The sequence below is a fragment of the Sinohyriopsis cumingii genome, unplaced genomic scaffold (assembly GCF_028554795.1).
Source record: "Sinohyriopsis cumingii isolate HCF-2022 unplaced genomic scaffold, ASM2855479v2 utg000673l, whole genome shotgun sequence".
Taxonomy (NCBI): Eukaryota; Metazoa; Mollusca; class Bivalvia; order Unionida; family Unionidae; genus Sinohyriopsis; species Sinohyriopsis cumingii.
This window is the reverse complement of record NW_028315923.1, coordinates 258,258-278,576: the sequence shown is the minus strand read 5'-3', so window position 1 is coordinate 278,576 and position 20,319 is coordinate 258,258. Positions and strand designations below refer to the sequence as shown.

The window sequence follows — 20,319 nt, the reverse complement described above, 5'->3', positions numbered from 1 at the left end:
TGTGAATTTGATAATGGAAACCAAGACAAAACCAATTTTAATTGTTTTCCTTTCCTTTTAAAAATTCCACTGGGTAGATGTTGGATTAAAAGATATTTTTTAAATCTGTTTTAGATGAGGAATCATGGCATGATGATAATTCTGAGCTAAGACTAAATCCATCAATGGATAAATCACCACCAAAATCCATAGTAAGAACACTCACAGAACCAATTCTTGCCTCCAAGGCCAAATATAAGAGACGACTTAGCCAGCCCAAAAGCTTTAAGAATGAAGCCAACTTGGAAAACATCCTTGATGAAAACTTCTGGCTTCCTGATGAGCACATTGACATGACTATGAAATTGATTAAACATGCGTATCCAGATATTCAAGGTCTTGAAGATGCCTCCGTAATGGCTGTTGGCTCAGTTAAAAAGAATAATGGGCCTTTTTTACAGATATACCATGCTAGAGGTAGCCATTGGATAACAGTTACTAATATAAATTGCACAACACCTGCTACTGTCAAAGTATATGACTGCAGGCACAGGTTTGTCCATAAATCTACATTATTGTCCATTTTCAGCATGTTAGAGTTCAATCCATCACAACCAGTTACAATTGAAATGCCAAAATTTCAAATGCAGAAGAGCGAGTCAGAATGTGGACCATTTGCAGTTGCTGCAGCTGTGTCAGTTGTCCTTGGCAAGGACCCTTCAGTGGAAATTTATGATGAAGACAATCTTAGGCCACATTTGTTTCAGTGTCTAAAAACAAATTCATTAAAGGCATTTCCCACTGCTCTTGCCTGGGTAAAAATGTTAGAATATAAAAAATATGTTGTATTCCAATGCTGTCAGTGTGATTTTCCAATCTATGAGGGCAAGGCCAGAGGATCATGTGAAAATTGTGGACTACCTTGTCACACAAAGGAAGACTGTTTCAATACAGGCAGAGAGTTGTGCAAGAGGTGTGGTCAAGGATATCCTTTTCAGCAGAAATTACAGTGATGTATTTTGGATCAAATTGGCCAAGGAATGAGAAAGATAAATATGGTTAGCTCTGCTAGTCATAAACCAGAAGAGCTTATCGGATGGCCTGTTGATCATCCTGCCTCATCCATCTGGCCTTTGGCACAAGTTTATTATTACTGCTCCTCCTAAAACTACTGGGATGATCGTCATGACACTTTGCACACACACACACACACACACACACACACACTTATCCTAAGAGCTTGTTTGTTGTAAATGAAATTGGTGCTACTTGGACATCCGGTATAAAAAATATTGAAAATCTTATTAACACTACTCCACCTGAAAAGATGGTCTTAGTAATATGGGATTGTCACTAATAGATGCATTGTAATGTTTAATTGGTCCTAATTGAAAATTAAGCAAATCTGAGATAAAATATGGCAGCAGTCATCATTAAAACTCTTATTGCTACTCCTCCTAGAATTAAAAGTCATTGGAATTAGAATGTCCGGTTAGTCCTCTTGAAAAGCTTATAGTACTTTACCTAGATGGTCAAATCAAACTGTCTTTTTCAATAAATTACTTTTAATTATGTTGGTTCTAAATGAAAATGGCACAGATATCATTTCCAATATGGACACCAAACATTCATCTTCAAAATCATGTTATTGTTACTCCCAACTTGGGAGAGTCATATTGACATGAAGTTTCACCAGAAGATTTGTTAGGATGACTGCTTGGTTCTAAAAGAAAATTTGCCAGTTTGACCTCCGATATGGCCACCATGATGGTCACTTGAAATTCTTGTTGTGACTACTTCTGTTTAGATGGTCCTTTTGACATGGGTTTTTCACCTGAAGACTTATCATATTTAGTTGGTCCAAAATGAAAATTGTGCCCATGTTAGTTCCATTAAAGCCACTTAAATGACCATCTTGAAAATCTTGTTATTGCTAGCACTTTTGAATGAATCATCATACAAATGTGGGTTTTCACTTAAACATTTCCAGTATTATCTAGTTGAACCTGAATGAAACTGGTACCAGTCTGACAGTCATTAATTTCCTCCATGTTAGCTTCCAATTGGCTGCTATGGCAGCCACTTGAAAATCTTATCACTAATCCAACTGAGTGAATGATTATATCAACATGGTGTTTTCACCAAAAGTCTTTGTGTGAGATAAAGTTGGTCATTAATGAAAATTATGCTGGCCATACATTCGTTCTTCCATGGTTACCATCTGGGATATCTTGTTATCACTGAAGAATATTAGAGATGGTGTGATCACTCAACAATTTAAAAAAAACCCAAAAGAGCCTTATCTTAATTTCTGAAGAAAATTTCAGCCTGTAGAGGTGTAATGCTTAATATAGATATGATATACAGTCTCTCAGCCTGAAATTTTGAAGCAGACTTTGTTTAATTTCTTGTAAACTACATTCTGAATTTATGAAATTCAAAAAATTTGCCTTTTCTTTCTCAGTTTTAGAGGATTATTAATAATAAGTTTATCATGTACATGTATATAAATGTACAGAGATAATTTCAACTTGTACATAATAAAAGCAGTTACAGCTGGTTTGACATTCATAGTGTGTCCATCTGTCCATATGGAATTTAACAAAACCATTGAAGGTGCTTATCTGTAGGCAATTTGAAATGTAATTGATTTTTTATTGCTATTTTGATGATCTGTTGTATTTGTAGGCATTTCTAATGTATTTCCATTTTTCTGATGTATTTCCATTTAAAATGTGATATTGCCCCAGACCAGAAATGTAATTGATTTTTTATTGCTGTTTTGATGATCCGTTGTATTTGTAGGCAATATGAAATGTAATTGATTTTTTATTGCTATTTTGATGATCTGTTGTATTACATAATGATGATTGTATATGATATGCCATAAAACAGCATGCAGGATCTAAGGTTTATTGGTCCAAGGTTTACAATCAACCTCTCATGTTCCTGTAAAACATTTGGACTTGCACCGTAACAAATCATGCCTAATCCTTGAATGTTGTGGAGTATTGATGAAAAACAGCTGTTGTGTTTTCATAAAATGTACAGTCTAGAATTGTGCTCTAAAAGAGAATAGAAATAAATTTTGGTGTTATTACATGTTTTGTTGCAGGGCTGGATTCTTTGCATACCTGTGATTAATTTTCTTTGTTATAAATCAATGATAACAGCATTAGTTGTATATAACCACCTTATCTAAAATATTTTGTGATTATTATATTCTGCATAAATGTATTTAAGTAGCTTTTGCCTTAGAACACCTTGTGTATTTCATTGCAAATACATTTTTCTAATGTATTTCCATTTAAAATGTGATATTGCCCCAGACCTTTCCAAAGTGGAATCCAGAACTTACATTGTGCTGTTTTTTATTGTAAGTCTTTGGAACACATTAAATGTAGAAACGTGGAGAAATACAGTATTACTACCTTATTTTGTTATCTTTACCCCTTCCGTGACCCCTCTGCCCCTAATCCCCACCTCTCATGGTTGGACTGAAATTCTGAAATTATTTTGCAGACCACCCCCAATCTTAAAAAAAAATGAAGCCTGGGTTCTTATTAATACTAAAATGGTGTAAAAAGGTACTGTTTTTTCATTTTGGACACATTTGGGGAGGGAAGTATGAAAACTGTACCCTCATCACAGATGTAGGTAACTTTGACCTATATTTCATGCATCACTGCCTTGGTTTCATCCTAGAGCAGTTTATACCAGCAACATCAAGCAAGGTGATTGTATGCATCTATTAGTATCACGGCTTTGCAGTTGAAAAAAGCCTACATTTAACATTTAGCTCATTACCACATTGGTGTTGTATATACTGTATAATACTGCTATACTGGGATTAATGAAACATGACAAGATGGCTTTTCTTATGTGCTACACCCTTATCTCAAGAATAGTCATTGACCCACATTTTAAATTTAACTGACTTTGGTTCGATCTGATACTTTTACTGTTATTGCTGGGTTCCTTTCACTAGGTGATTTTAGAGATATCTCTTAGTACCACACCCATGCCAAAAAGATCACCTTCACCTGTGTTTCACATTTTATTGGCTTAGGCCAAGGGACCACATAGATTTTTGGCATGCTCTGTGCAAACTATTCTTTAAAAAATTCTGAAATTTGGTTTGAGTCTTTATGAGCACAAGTCTCTTCATTTAGTGTGTAAACATCAATCATATTTTATGCTTCACTGACATAGGTTCAGTTTTGTGTTTGATGTCATTTTTTAAGATTGTTTGTGCTGTCATCGTGAAATTGATGATGATAAGCAAATGTGTTGCTACCACGATTATACATCGTGACCTATATTTGATCTTGTACAGGTTTTGGTTAAGTGTTTGCATTTTGCTCATGACTAAATGAGTTTTTATATTTGCATGTTGTGTGCATAATATCTTCCCTATAATCATGTAATCTGATGATTGGATGCCTTCTAAGAAGTTTTATATCCTTTTTGGCAAAAGAAGTCTCTGTGACCCATATTTTATTCTCTGCTTTTTGTTGTTGAAATTTTGCGTTAATCGTTAATTTCTTGGGTGATGTTTATATCCCTGTCATGTAACCTGTTCATTGGCTGCAGCTACATGTACAATATCGTAATAATGCCTTTCAAACCAAAGGTCATTGTGACCTACATTTTATGATATATTAACATGAGTAAGTATTATTATTTCTGATCATGTTGATTTATTCATGCTTGACCCGTACACATCCTACCCTGCTTTGAAGGTCCTTTATGTCCAAATGCAGTTGAAAGTAGGAATAAGTATGTTTCTTCTATGGCAAACATTCCATATTAATGACAAATACATTGTTTATTGTAATATATTACCATCTGGATTTTGACTGTTTATCATGCATGTGAATGGCTATAGGAATTAGGTGACTGTTTGATTTCATGCAAGGTTTCACCTGTGGTTAATCAGTAATTGATGTATGAATTATGTACAGCTGGCTATCACACCTGGGTAATTGGAGTCCCTGACAAGGGGTGGACAATAATAATAGCTTTAAAAGCAGATTTTTTAGAACTGTGATTTTAAAAGACTAGTAATAAAATAACGTTACAGTTATTATCAGCATCTTGCAGCTATTTTGATATATTAGAAAATAATGTTTTATTTTTATTCTTTATGATTTTATACCCTGTTACAGTAGGTAGGAAGATGGTTTCATAATAAGTTAGCACAGTACCATTAGTGCTAATTAAAAGTTCAAATTTCTAATTTCAAACGATTATGGTTAAACTATAAAGATGGAAAATTGCAAGAAAATAATTGGTTGGAAAAGAGACAAAGATCATTTAGTTTAATTTATTTTCTGCGTTATAATGTTTATCATGGCTGCTGGAGACTAGTGAAATTAAATGTCAGTTATGTAATAATTGATTACACTATGGTTTGATTTTCTATAATAACTTGAGGTCTTCACTATCTACTATTGACAGTCTTTGAAAATAGCTATAGTTATGGGCAAGGAAGAAATCTGTTGAATTTGGACTCAAAAGGACAAAGGTCTGGGTTACAGAATGAAAGAAAAATATTTCCTTTCACATATTAAATTGACTTGGGTACCTTGATCAAACATTGTAAATGACTTGCATTTAAGATATTTCAAGGAATTTCAAGTGCATGCACCTAATGAATTTGGGGTCAAGTGGTCATAGGTTAAGATCACAATTACTCTAAGAAAATTGGTTTCTGCATGATATCTTGAGTTCTTTATTGTCAGGATTGATCATACTTGTTGATGACCTGCATTTGAAATTAGGAAGAGAAGACACCTATTGATTTGGGGGTCAAATTGTCAATGATCCAGGTCAAGACTGAAAGAGAAGGAAAAAATGTCACGTCCTTAAATTCTGTTCCTCATGCCCAGAATAAGCTGTGTATATGGCCTGCATTAGAGGCAAGGAAGACATTCATTCAGGAGTTAAAAGGTCCAAAGTCAATCAGAGGGTCTCCAAGAGGGAAAAATGGTCTTGTTTCTGGGACAAGAATGGCACCTATATGTGTCCATTATTTGTTAAATCAGGGTTTATTTTACACCTTGCTATATAAGGTAGTGCTTTGGTGAACTGTACCCCCCTTCACTGTACCTGCTGATAGGGTATTTCCTACCCTTTTGAGTTCCATATTTTCTATAAATATTTCTTTTTCATAGTATAATATTGCAAGATATGGGACCGTGGGCTTGAGTATTCACCATGGAACACTGACCCCACATGCATAGTGTGTACAGGATGTTTTAGTTTTGAGAGAAATATAAAATGCCCTTATTGTTTTTGATATATTATTTTTTATTTTGTTTACAAATAGTGTGGAAAAAAATTGCTTTTTAGATGTGATGCTTCATGACGTACATATTTACTGTAATACAGATTATATTTGTAGCATTTTGATGTTGCTTTCAGGAATTGTTTTAATAAAGTGCTTAAAAATTGGCAGATAGCAATAGAGTTTTGTTGTTATTTTTCTGCAAAGGAGCTTTCTGATAAAAGAGAAATGCAAAGGAATTTCAAAACAAAAGTGTTGAAATGCATCTTAATTTATCTGACTTGCTTATTACAATACTAATTATTTGCAAAAATTTAGTTCAAATAAATTCCTTTTGGTGAAATAATTGCTTGTAAGTTACAGATTCTCTGAACTGACTAATTGGACAAAAACATTTTGACAGAATTCAACTTAAAAGTGACAAAGCATCCTGGGATAAAGGTCTTTCACATTTTTACAATAGATGCTGATTTTCTGTTGGATGTGGTTCCATGGGCGATTTTTGAAAAACAAACTCTTTTCTAGTGGCACTCAGGTGATCTTTTTTAAATTTCATAGCATCATTAGCAGCAACATGAGTACCAATAGTATTGAATAGGTAGCAGCAACATGAGTACCAATAATATTGAATAGGTAGCAGCATGGATACTAATAATATTGAATAGGTAGCAGCAACATGGATACTAATAATATTGAATAGGTAGCAGTAACATGGATACCAATAGTATTGAATAGGTAGCAGTAACATGGATACCAATAGTATTGAATAGGTAGCAGCAACATGAGTACCAATAATATTGAATAGGTAGCAGCATGGATACTAATAATATTGAATAGGTAGCAGTAACATGGATACTAATAATATTGAATAGGTAGCAGTAACATGGATACCAATAGTATTGAATAGGTAGCAGTAACATGGATACCAATAGTATTGAATAGGTAGCAGCAACATGGATACCAATAATATTGAATATGTAGCAGCAACATGGATACCAATAGTATTGAATAGGCGTCAGATATGGCAACATTTCCTAAATAATAGAAAATCTCCAGATGATTGTTTTATCAAGAAGCATTTTTCAGAATGCGAGAGCAACTTGACATTAAAACATCACAGCTTTTGTTAATGATATGGATTTGCTATGAAATATGGCTACATGGTTTTACTTTTTTTGGAAGCACCAGAAAAGTATCTGACAGTTGATAAGACAGCGTGGCATAATCATGGCATAATAAATGAATCATACTCATGCCATAATAAATGAATCATATGGCATAATTTAAGGAATCATATTCATTACCTAATACATGAATTAGACTAGTGACATAATAAATGATTCAAACTCCTGGCATAATTTAAGGAATCATATTCATTCCCTAATAAATGAATTTAGACTAGTGAAATAAATGATTCAAACTCACGGCATAATAAATGAATCACACTCATGGCATAATAAATAAATAATATTGATGGCATAATAAAGGAATTGAACTTGAAGCATTAAAGTGGAAATCATATTTCTGACATAATAAAGGAATCCAACTCATGGTATAATAAAGGAATCATACTGATGACATAAAAAAGGAATGATAACATGGCATAATAATGAAGTCATACTCCTGGCATGATAAAGGAATCATACTTTGGCATAATAATGGGATCGTATATAGATTTCTGTATGCAAACATTTACTGGAGCATGATGGAATGTTTGAGCCTGAGCATTCAAAGTTTTTACAAAGAAATCTGTGTAGTATTGTTGTTACCACAGGATCAGTATTTATGTACATTGATTATATACCAATACAGACAATACTTTTTAAATACTTACTGTTCTGATGTTTGAGTATGATTGGCATCAAAACATCCTACATTTCAAACCAGGCCTTGTAGTTATGGAACCCTCAGAGCACAAAACATACTCAGACTCAGAATTAAAACATTTTTTTGTCAATATCTTTATTGATAATTTAGAATTTCCAAAATGTCAGTTATTAGTCATCTTGTTTTCTCTGTATTTCCATGGTTGCATTTGATAAAATACCCTGCGGTTAGTTTTAGATTTTAATGATATAAGTTTTTATTCTGTTTTGTCATTGTATCAGGAGGCCATAGAAAACAACTTGATCATGTTAGAACTTGCAATCATGCATTATCTCAAGATAATAACAAGAAAACTGATCGCATATTGCAGATGGTTTTCAAACAAGAGCAGAAGCCTTGGATACTGATGACTCATCAAGATTTGCTGATGGCTTTACCTTTGGGAAAATTGATGTAAAGATCTATCAAGGGGACATCACTCAGGAGGATGCAGACTGTGTTGTGAACAGCTCTAATGAAGATTTAGACCTATCTCGGGGTAATATTTAATTTCGGTTTTCCCTTTGTATGCACAGCAAATTGGAAGACAGTTAATGATGATAATGATGATGATACATTTACATAGTGCTTACAGTTTTATAAAATGTGACATGAAGGAGTGGTTGTATTAAAAGACAGAGACTGAGGGTCTAACTTATCACAAGCATCATTGTGGATGGAGTGAGTTTAGCTTTAATTAAAAAATGTTTTCTTTTTATTATTATTGCACACTTATATCACTTTTACAAACCACCAACTTGTGCCTATTTTCATGATTTACCCCTCCGGTGACCTAGTGGTTAGAGCGTATGCTTCAGATGTGGGAGGTCATGGGTTCGAACCCCAGTTGAGTCATACTAAAGACTTAGAAAAATGGTACTTACAGCTGCCTCACTAGGTGCTCAGCATTAAGAGGTTAGTGTTAGGACTAGTCAACCTGGTGTCAGGATAATGTGACTGGGTATAACATCATGCTACATGTCTGCAGCATGATGCCTCAGTACTAGACATCACTATAAACTGCCACACTGCAGACATTGTAGCAATATGACTGAAAGAGTGTTAAAGCTCCATGAACAATCCAAATTACACACACACATTTTCATGAATCTTTACTGATGCCCTGTCATGAATGTGGAAGGGGTATAGACTATACCCTTGTATGTCTGTCTGTCTTAACATCCATTCATTTGTCCATGTCTGTCATACCTTGGCTATAAAATTTATATTATTTTGTCAGAATCCAGTTGATTGATACTATTAGTCAGTAGCTTTAGTGTCAAGGTCATTTGTTAAAAAACAATTTTGTTTGTTCGTTTCATTTCTGGATAATTACCTGATTTATATTAGCTGAATTTCAAGAAATTTAGTGCATTTCTGGCATTAACCCCCAGATGAATCCTTTTGATCTCAGGAGGTCTATAGCTCCAATGCCATGGTTACTAAAAAATATATTTGGCTATTGCGTTTCATTTCCAGAGAATAACTTGAGCACTATACAAGGAATATCTATGAAACTTTGTGTGTGAGTTCCCCTCTACCCAAGAAAGACTCATATTGATTTGGGATGTGTACCTTCAGGTTTAAGGTCCATGTAACTGCAGTTGTATTGACTTTATTCAACTTTTGAGTCTCCCCCATAGAAAAATAAACTACAACTGTACTTGACAACCATACTGGGTTATCATCAGTTAATACAAGGTCTAGCAACAGAGCTGGACTCTACTTTAGACTTGGTTTTCACCAATGTGCTTTTCTTGATAACGATGATAAGATCACGTGACAATCAATATAAACATTTAAAATTTCACTACATTTTCCCCATATATTAATACATGCAATAAATTAGAAAATTAATACTAATTCAGATTTTGTTCTTATTTTATAGTAAACCAATATTTTTTTAGAATCAAGTGTAAAGTGACAGTGCCTGTTAGTGAATGTTAGGAAGAAAGTTGTAAATGCTGAGTGAAATCAAAACAAAAAGCTACATACACATGATTAAATCCAGCTAAATCAGGGAGGGAGAGAGATGTACAGTTTGCCAGATAAAATCAATGCAAACACACACAACATAGAATTGTTTGTTGATGACAGAGGCAGTTTGGTATTTATTGTGCACTTGCATACAATCATGACATTAAATAATCCATTTAAATAATTGTGCAGATTAAATCAAAGAGACCCAGAGAGACAAGACAGCACTACATTGTATATAGTACGTAATACTAGATACTGGATTAATACAGACTGCCAATCATGGACATTCTTTTTTTTCCAAATACACTGTATTGAAAGATTAGCATCTTTGTAAGAAACCTTGCCCTGAAGAAAAAAAAAATCCATCCATATTTGTAAATCTTTGTGTACCTGCGTTAACAAGTTTTAACATGTCTATAAAGTCTTAATTAATACTTGCAATTAAAACAAGAAAAATATAATGAAGCATAAATATATTCTTGTCTTACTTGTTGTTCTCACTGAAACACCACAATTCTTACAATCTTGAAAGCCCATGGTTGCTGACTGTAGTTAATTTTTAATAAATAAAAATAATAGGAGTTGTATGAATATTTTCAGTATGAATATTGATATTGCAGGAGCTTATTGTTTGGATTGAAGAGATTGATTACAGGGTATTATTGGTAAATACATAGAGCATGTACAGTTTAATATATTTTTTATTACCACATGTTAACATATCACTTTATTTGATTCTGATTAGTCTAGATAAGTCCATGAAATTCTTGCACAGTATTCTTTTTATTGATTGACTACGATGGTGGGAACATTTTCTTTCCCCTACCTTATGGAACTTTTTTCTTTCTAATACTATGAATATTTTGGCAACCATTTTTTCTTTCTATTTATTTCCATTACACTATAAAAACAATGTAATAAAAATAATCTCAAATGGGTAAAGAGTTAATATCAAATATATCAAACTCGTTGAATAAATTCCAGCTTTTGCTTGCCAAGGCTCATAAAAGCTGGGTATTATTAATTCATTGCAGAGATTCAGTATAAAATCATTGCCCATTTGAGATCCTCTACAGTAAATATATATATTTATAGTTTAATGCCTTTGGAGCCACCTGCACTGTTCTGTTCTTTCTCCACTTCATTGAAGTGATGTCACATTGTGATCCTTACAAACATGGTAATCATACAGCAGTTTTGGCGTAGATTTATCACAATATGAAAGTGAATGATGTGCTTAAATTTTTTTCTGATTATGGACTTTATTTGTATTTTTTATTGTATAGGTGCTGTTTCAATAGCAATCATGAAGAAAGGAGGCAAGTCCCTTGCAGATGAATGTAGAGCCAGAGGTAACTATAGAAATGTGAAGCAAGGCAGTAAACTATTCAAAGTTTTATTTTTGTATTTAAAACTTAAAGTCACAGGATGTTCATTATGTCAGAGACATCTTCTACATACCCACCCCCACCCAAGTCCACACACTTTTCACTTGAAAAGAAAAGCGATAACTAGCACCAAAATTTTATAAAGGGAGTAAAGTTCTGAAGTCCCAAGGTTCCTGTGGGGTCCAAGATTAGATCCCCAATACTTACTATTTAGTGAGAAGAAGTTAGTTGTCACCAATTTTTGTTGTGAATGTTTGTTCGCATGGTTGCCTTTCATGTGTTTATAAGACCTGAGTTGTTGGTCTTATTGTAATGGGGTTTAAAACCATTATTCAGCACAAGATAGGCTATATATGGCGGCCAGGATAACTGGTAGAGGAAGAACACAGGAAAATCATGGAAAGAACCACTGAGCCATAAGGAGCTACTGACAAGCTTTCTCACGTACCCACAAGTATATGCAAAAGTTTTATGATTGTTTGCAGTGGAATCACAGCATTAGTTCTTTACTGATAGGGCAAAAAAATGTGTTTTGATATTGTTATTTCTTAAACATTAAAAATAAATAAATGTTTCTACAAGATAAAATCTAGTTCTGTTCTGATTCAACAAAAACAACCACATGTATCCACATTCACATACAAAAAGTAGATATGTAATAAAGAATATTTTTGCTGGTAAATATGTGTATTGAAATCTGTTTTTTTATGAACATTCAGAGAATTTTATCTTAAAGTGAAGGTAATTTATACAGAAAATCAAACAACTTCATTACAAAAAAAGTTCATTATTAACGGCTATTCCAGATGTGATCATAAAAATATTCAACTATTTAACCTCCCCAAGCCTCTTTCTTCTAAATGTCAGTGGCCATCACTTTCATACTTTTCAGATATATACTCCAGTAACATGTGCTTATGCTTGTGCTGTGTTCCATAGTTTTGAAACCCACTGTGCACAAGTTTATTGAGCAAGATATGTATGTAAGCCAAATTTATTGGTTTATTGTTACTATTGGAGGCATTCATCCTTCTGAGTGGGTAGAGATGAGCCCTCTATATGTCAGGGCTTGCACTCACCTTATAAATGACTCTAGTTGGCTTCCATTTTAATTCTAAATCATGTATTTTACAGATCAGACTTCAGAGACAGCAGTAAAAAAACTTAAATCTTGTTCCAGACCTTGAAAACTCATTTTGGAAATATTGTAAATACGAGTGTGGTAAAGTTTGCTACATGAACTTGACAGTATGCCAACATGTCCATTGTCTATCATTCCATATGAGTCATTTGTTTCCATCTGTTAGCATTTCTTTCCATTATTTTGACATCTTCCGTGACAAAGTACAAACCATTAGAGATAAGCTTGACACCACAGTTTCAGTTGACTCGTCGTCACCATACAGAATTTGAGCAGCAACCATTAGCAGCATTTGAACCTGTCTCTATGGATTTCGTACGTACAATCCTGATAAAGAGTGCACCAAAGTCATGTGAACTTGATCCAATTCCAACATCACTGCAGCTTGAGTGCTTAGATCCAGTATTGCCTTCACTAACTGATGTTATTAATACCTCTCTCTCATCAGGAGAATTCCCATCATTATTCAAAACTGCCATTGTAAAGCCTCTGCTGAAGAAACCAACACTAGACCATAATGATTTAAAGAACTACTGCCCAGTTTCTAATCTACCATTCATATAAAAAATCTTAAAAAAGGTTGTTCTATCCCAGCTTGTATCTCATCTGAATTCAAACAGTCTTTTTAGCAATGTACAATCTGCATATCGCCCTTGCCACAGTACTGAAACTACTCTTCTAAAAGTAGTTAATGACATTCTCTCGGCTTTGGATAGCGGAAAGATTACAGTCCTCACCCTCCTTGATTTGTCTGCAGCATTTGACACAATAGACAATGATATATTACTTCACCGTCTCCAGCATGTATTTGGCATTCATGATACAGCCTTACTGTGGTTCAAGTCCTACTTGGTCAAGAGGACACAAATTGTGTCTGCAAATGGAATACACTCCAGCCCACTTGATCTATGTTGTGATGTTCCACTGGGGTCTGTTCTTGGACCTGTTCTCTTCATTCTATACACTCAGCTGCTCTCAAGTGTCATAGATCATCATCCAGTGTCTCACCAATATACAATTGATGACACCCAAATAAACAAATTTAACCACCCAACTGAAGTTGATGCTACCATCCAAGGTGTAGAGAGGTGCATTTCTGATGTGAAATCATGGATGACATGTAACAAGCTGCAGATGAATGATGATAAAACTGAGGCCATTCTGATTACAACACAAAGACTTTCTCATTCACATCCTTTACCTTAAACACTAAATATCAGCAACACCAACATTAAATTCACACAATCAGTATGAAACCTAGGTGTTACTCTGTACAGTACTCTCACATCGCACCAACATGTCATGAACATATGCAAGGCAGCATATCTTGAGCTGAGACACATCAGCTCCATTCGCAAATATCTTTCAGTTGATGCCACGAAAACACTTGTGTATTCGCTAGTACTTTCAAGACTGGACTATTGTAACTCAGTTCTGTCTGGGTCATCTCAATATCTACTCCAGAATCTTCAAAAAGTTCACAACACAGCTGCTCGGATCATACTTAGAGTACCACGATCAGAGCACACCTCCCTGCTGCTCTGTACCCTACACTGGCTATCCATTCGATCCAGAATCAAACACAAAATTTATTCTCTGTGCTACATTTCACTGACGGACTCTAGTCCAACATACCTATCCGACCTCACCCATGTGTACACACCAGCAAGATACTTATGCTCCTCTTCTGACAATCATATACTCATTATTCCCATTATGAAAACAAAGTCATATGGACAGTGTTGTTTTGCATACCAGGGCCCAGCAACGTGGAATGAATTGCCCACTGAACTTAGACACAAAGACACAGTGATCACATTCAAGAAGGCTCTCAAAACTCACTTATTTCGACTCCAAGAACAAACTTAAAGACCTAATAATGCTTCCTACCATAAATATTCTAAGCATGTTTTTTTCTGTGTTTTCTAATTTCATGGTGTTTGTGTTTGTAATCATATCATTATATATGTAATTTATCTTATAGGTGTTGTCTAATGTTGTAAAGTGCTTAGAGCTTCTAAAGATTAGGCACTATACAAAGTCCTCATTATTATTATTATTATCTCAAAAACTGCTGATCCTTTATATGAAGAAAAGAAAAGTCAGTTCTGACAAAAACCTAATGCTAAATCATTTCCATATCACTACCAAACTCACTGGCACAGTTTTAAATATGGAATTGTTCTTTTGAATGTCATTTTTGGAATTCATGATCTGGCTTTCATGCCAACCAAGTGGAAAACAATTTTTTATGCCCTGGTCATGTCTGTATAGGTGGTATATAGCGTAAACCATGTCCGTCCATTCCACCATGTCACATCACATACTTCACAGAATTCATTTTTGCTAAATAACTCTTGGACTCCATGGACCTGTGCCATTTCTTCTAAATAAGTTTAGGACTCCATGGACCTGAACCAAATTTAGGATGAGGCTTTATTTTGAGAAGACATAAACTTTAATAATTCTCTACACTTTTTTCAGATTTAATGAAGTTATGGCCCCTGTTTGACTTTGCCCTTCAGTTGCATCTTAATTTTTTTGGCTAAGAAACTTATGAGGACTTATTGTACTAAAAACAAAGTTTGATTGAGGCTTTATGTTAAGAAGCATTATCTCTGGTTTGATTTTCATCATTCCTATTATCCTTACCATAAAGTCAAATGAACTCATTACTTGTATCCATCATGCATCTGTCAATTTGAACTTTAAAACAAAATATGATAGGCTTTGAAATGTATACAAATGATGCTGATCTGCCTTCAAATATGGCCACTGTTACTATAAATAAAAACTATAAATGACTTTTTTATATATAAAAAAAAACATGAATTTGATCAACAATTTGATAGAATGCATCTTCTTTTGAAGACCTTTCAGATTTTTACAAAACAGTACCAATCCACAAGTCAAATATGGCCACTATTGCTTAAAATAAAAAAGCCTTTCAACAATTTTTTCTCTGAAACTGCTGAATATAATTTGGCCAAACTTGATAGAAATCACCCTGGCTTAATGACCTTTCAGATTTATACAGAAAATGCTGATCTGCCATCAAATTATCTTTTGATGAAAAACCAATGAACAAAAATTGACCAGATTTTGACAGAAAACATTGTGGCATAGAATGCTTTCAAATTGTTACAAATGATGTTGATATACTAACAACTATGGCCATCACTACTAAAAAAAGAAAAATCTTTCAACAACTTGTTGATGACTTGTACTTGTGTTAAGGAAGAATTCTATTTTGAGGTTAAACAGTCAAGATCACTATGATTGGACAAATGAAAAATGGTATCCACACAATAACATAAATTCCACATTACAGATTTGGAGTAAATTCAGTGTATGGCTTGTGTCTTTTGATATCTTATTCACTGGTGGCATTAGATATTTTGTTTTTTTGTGCCTTTAGATATTTTGTTCATCTTTGTCTTTTGATATCTAGTTCATGTATCATTAGATATCTAGTTCATGTGTCTTTTGATATCATGTTCATCTTTTTCTTTTGATATCTTGTTCATCTTTGTCTTATGATATCTTGTTCATCAGTATCGTTAAATATCTTGTTCATCTGTGTCATTAGATATCTCATTCATCTGTTTCATTAGATGTCATGTTCATCTGTGTCATTAGATATCTCATTCATCTGTTTCATTAGATGTCATGTTCATCTGTGTCATTAGATATCTCATTCATCTGTTTCATTAGATGTCATGTTCATCTTTGTTGTTAGATATCTCGTTCATCTGTTTCATTAGATGTCATGTTCATCTGTGTCGTTAGATATCTCGTTCATCTGTTTCATTAGTTATCTATTTCATGTATCATAAGATATCTAGTTCATGTGTCATTAGATATCTTGTTCATCTGTGTTTTTAGACATCTTTTTCATCTGTGATTTAAGAGGTCTTGAAAAGTCCTGCGCTATCTTGCATTTGGGTCACAAGAAATTTAATTTAAAAATTCCTGTTATATATCAAGATGTTTTAGGACCTAGATGTTATGAAGTCTCTTTGATAAATCCTGAGATGTCTAGCATCATAAACCTTCTGGAAACTCGTAGGATATCTGGTGCAAGCATACAAAGCAATAACTCTCTTGTTTTTTCATTAAATCCCTGGTTTCTGTAGAGACACACATTAATTTTCACATCAGAGATAGACTACAATTTTTAATACCTAATATCTTTTAACAAGTAAAAATAAAAATCTGTTTTTTTTTACAGAGAATTGGACTTAAGAGGATAATATTACTGACTTAAAAAAGACTGTCGTTTTTCTCCAGTATATTCTTTCATAACAGTTAGACTAGAGCCATCTAATAGGAATAAATACCTATTTAGGTTTCAAAATTCAAAATACCTTTCCACATCTTTCCTAGCCAAAGATCATCTGTCTACTTCATTTATCTTCCATGTGAACTAAGAAAGTGAAGATCACCTATCCTGTACAGAATGAGTTAATGTGGGTCACCAGGATTGTTTACTGAGCAAATATACTTTACATGTATTCACTATTCACATTTCTTTGCATTTTGGTCTTTCAATAAACAAAAACAACTAACAGAATCTGCAAGAAAAATGTGTTACATAGTCCTAAACATGTTGGGAGTCCCATTGCAGGTCAAACAAAATCCTGGCTAAATTAGCATGTGCATGCAACCCCCCCTGCCCAAATTTATGAATTTACAGACTCAGCTTAAACAGAACATTTTCCAAAGCTTTTTTGTGGCAGTGAGTACCCTTCCCTTCAACTGGAAAGATCGTGTTCAGTGATGTTTACTGAAACCAGGATACAGTTTGATAAGGACAGCAGATTCTGAGTAATTAACTTTGAAATGCATTATTTTGTAATTAGTGCTTCTGAAAGAATTGTTGACAACTGTTGTAAAAATAATGTCTCATTTCAGCTAATGATATGAAGCAGGATGGTATTGCTGTGACAAGAGGCTTTGGTTTGAATTGTAAATATGTAATACATGTAATAGCTGTAGACTCGGACAAATGGAGACCAGTCATTGACAAATGTCTACTGAAAGCTGAAGAGTTGAAGGCAAAGAGTATTGCTTTCCCAGCTCTTGGAACAGGTTCTCTCTCTGTCTCTCTCTGTCTCTATCTCTCTCTTTCTTTCTTTAGTCCAGTCGATAATAATTTTAATAATTTGCCATGCTACAAGTACAGTCTTTAAAATTGCATATCTTTCTATTTTTTATTCTTCCCTCCCCATCCCACTAAGTAAATAACTATTTGCTGTATGTCTGTAAACATTGTTTTGTTTTTCAATGTACAAATCTCTAACCATTCAAGGTATTTTTTATCATACTTTGAACAGTGGCCCAGATGTGTAGCATAAGCTACCCAAAAATTGATATTTTCAATAGTTTAAAAAAATGTTTTCCATCATTTTTCTGTCCATCAACATCTTTGTTTCTAGCACAGATCTCCCAAACCATTTAAGATGTCTTTGTGAAATATTTTTCTCTCTTTTGTAACACATATTAGACTGGTAGTCCAGATGTACATTTTGCTATTGATAGTTCTTCAATTACAGTATATAGAATCTTTTTAGTGCAACTAGTCACATGGTATTTGTATGGATTGCAATGAAAATTGGTAAATGTTATGGCCATTATTTCAAGATGCATATATCAATAAATCATGTTGCTCCTGGATTTGTTTTATAAGAGTTGGTGCCCGTTTTGACTTGCAACAAGTCTCTGATTTTGATGTACCTCTTGTGAAACTTGGAACATGCGATCATCTAAAAATGTGCATGCTGACAAATGACTGTGCTCCTTTGATTCATAACTCTGCTGGTCAGAGACCAGAAGAGCTTATGTAATGGTCTGTTGTCCATCCATCTGTTTGCACAAGTTTTTTATCACTACACCTTCTTAACTCCTTGGAAAGTTTAAAGCTTACACAGAAGACTTTCTATTATGTCTAGTTGGTCCTAAATGAAAATATTGCAAATCTGATTTTCACTATGGACCCTTGTGAACTCTACACTTGAATGGATGGTCATATCAACATGGTGGTTTCAGTGAAAGAGTTAATGTCATGCCTAGTTGGTCCTAACAGAAAACAGTGCTGATCTGATGTCTAATATGGCCACTACATTGGCTAACTTAGAAATTTCATTATTGCCACTCGGTAATGGATGGTCTTAACAAGATGACGTTGTCACTGAAAGACTTCTTAATGTCTGTTTGGTCCTAAACGAAAATGGTGCCAATCTGATATCAATATGGCTGCCATAATGGCCAGCTTGAAAATCTTGTTTGCAGTACTCTTTTTGAATGATAAATAATATTGCCATTAGATTTTCTTGAGAAGATTTATCATTTTTAGTTTGAACTGCCTGGACACCCATTTTGTGGCATGGTCATTCAGCATCACAATCACTACACATACAAAATGAACCATGGATGTGTCATGTGAAGCAATATATAAACGTCATCAATCTCTTTAGCTACACATAAATATTATACATATAGGTTTCAAAGTGGCTTGCCTACAGTGTCAGGAATCATACAAAAGGAAGATCTCAAAACACATGAGAACAAACATCACAATTCAATAGATGCCTCATCTCTTGGACCCCAAAATTGAATTGCTGGTGATATCAATAAATTTGTGCTCCATTTTGATGACTTCCTTCTATGTCTGATATTTCAGATACTGTGCAAATCATCTTTGAGGAATGATTCTACTTTATGGACATAATGAGTTCTACATAACCTGATGCCAGTTGAGACAATTTTGCCCAATTTGGCCTGTGTCTCCCCCCCCCCCCCACCAAAAAAAGTTTTGAGAAATATATGCCTGATTCATCCATTCATAAATCATGTGGAAAATTTTGTGATCCTACCAGGATTATATTATGTAAATAATATGAAACCCTGGTGGCCATAAAAACAGTCACAAACATATATAAAATGATGGTAGTTCTGTGTTTTTATTCACACAATAATGGATAATCATTATAATTATAAAACAAATATTTCAAAAAATGTTTTCTGGCCACCCAATTTTGTTACATAAAATCATATTATGATTGCATGATATACTGCTACTTAATTTGGTCATGAAACAATAATGTAATTCGAAACCTAGTTGCATAGACATTAATGCACTCCAACAAAATACAGACTGCAACAATAGGTTGTGATAATACAGCCCCTGGAAAATTTCACATAATCACAAAAGTGGCTGCACAGGCAGTACTTGTAATATAATTGCTACAAGTCTAATTAGCATATGGTTTTCCTTAGAAGACTTCCTTTATGTCTAGTTGGTCTTAAATAAATATTGTGCTTATCTGGTATGGCTATAATGGCAGCCATCTAAACAAAATTGTTATTGCTTCTCATAATAAATGAAAAGTGGCATTGGCTTGGGAGTTTTACCAGAGGACTATTTATTGTATCTAGTTTGTCACAACTGAAAGTGGTGCTGATCTAACTTCAGAATGTAACAATGGACATATTGGCTATCACCTCACTAGTTCTCTTGAATAGATGGTCGAATCAACATGGAGTTTGAACCAGACTCTTCTGATAATGTCTAGTTTGTCCTAAATGAAATATTATGAATCTTACTTCCAAAATGGCTGCCGCAGTACTAATTAAAAAATTGTATCTTGAAGAATATTGGAGATGGTGTGAATTTC

At 34.0% G+C, this 20,319-nt stretch overlaps 1 protein-coding gene across 4 annotated transcripts in view; it reads left to right on the top strand.

Annotated features, from left to right (window-relative positions):
- Positions 1-20,319, top strand: part of LOC149773320 (protein mono-ADP-ribosyltransferase PARP14-like) — a 151,012-nt gene that overhangs the window by 83,262 nt on the left and 47,431 nt on the right. For 3 of the 4 annotated variants that reach the window (XM_089946452.1, XM_089946451.1, XM_089946450.1), the window contains 3 exons: positions 8,466-8,633; positions 11,401-11,466; positions 17,558-17,734. In XM_089946452.1, the coding sequence (XP_089802578.1) occupies positions 8,466-8,633; positions 11,401-11,466; positions 17,558-17,734 (411 nt within the window). Of the gene's footprint in view, positions 1-114; positions 6,443-8,465; positions 8,634-11,400; positions 11,467-17,557; positions 17,735-20,319 lie in introns of those variants that run through there. The other variant, XM_089946454.1, reaches the window with a different exon arrangement.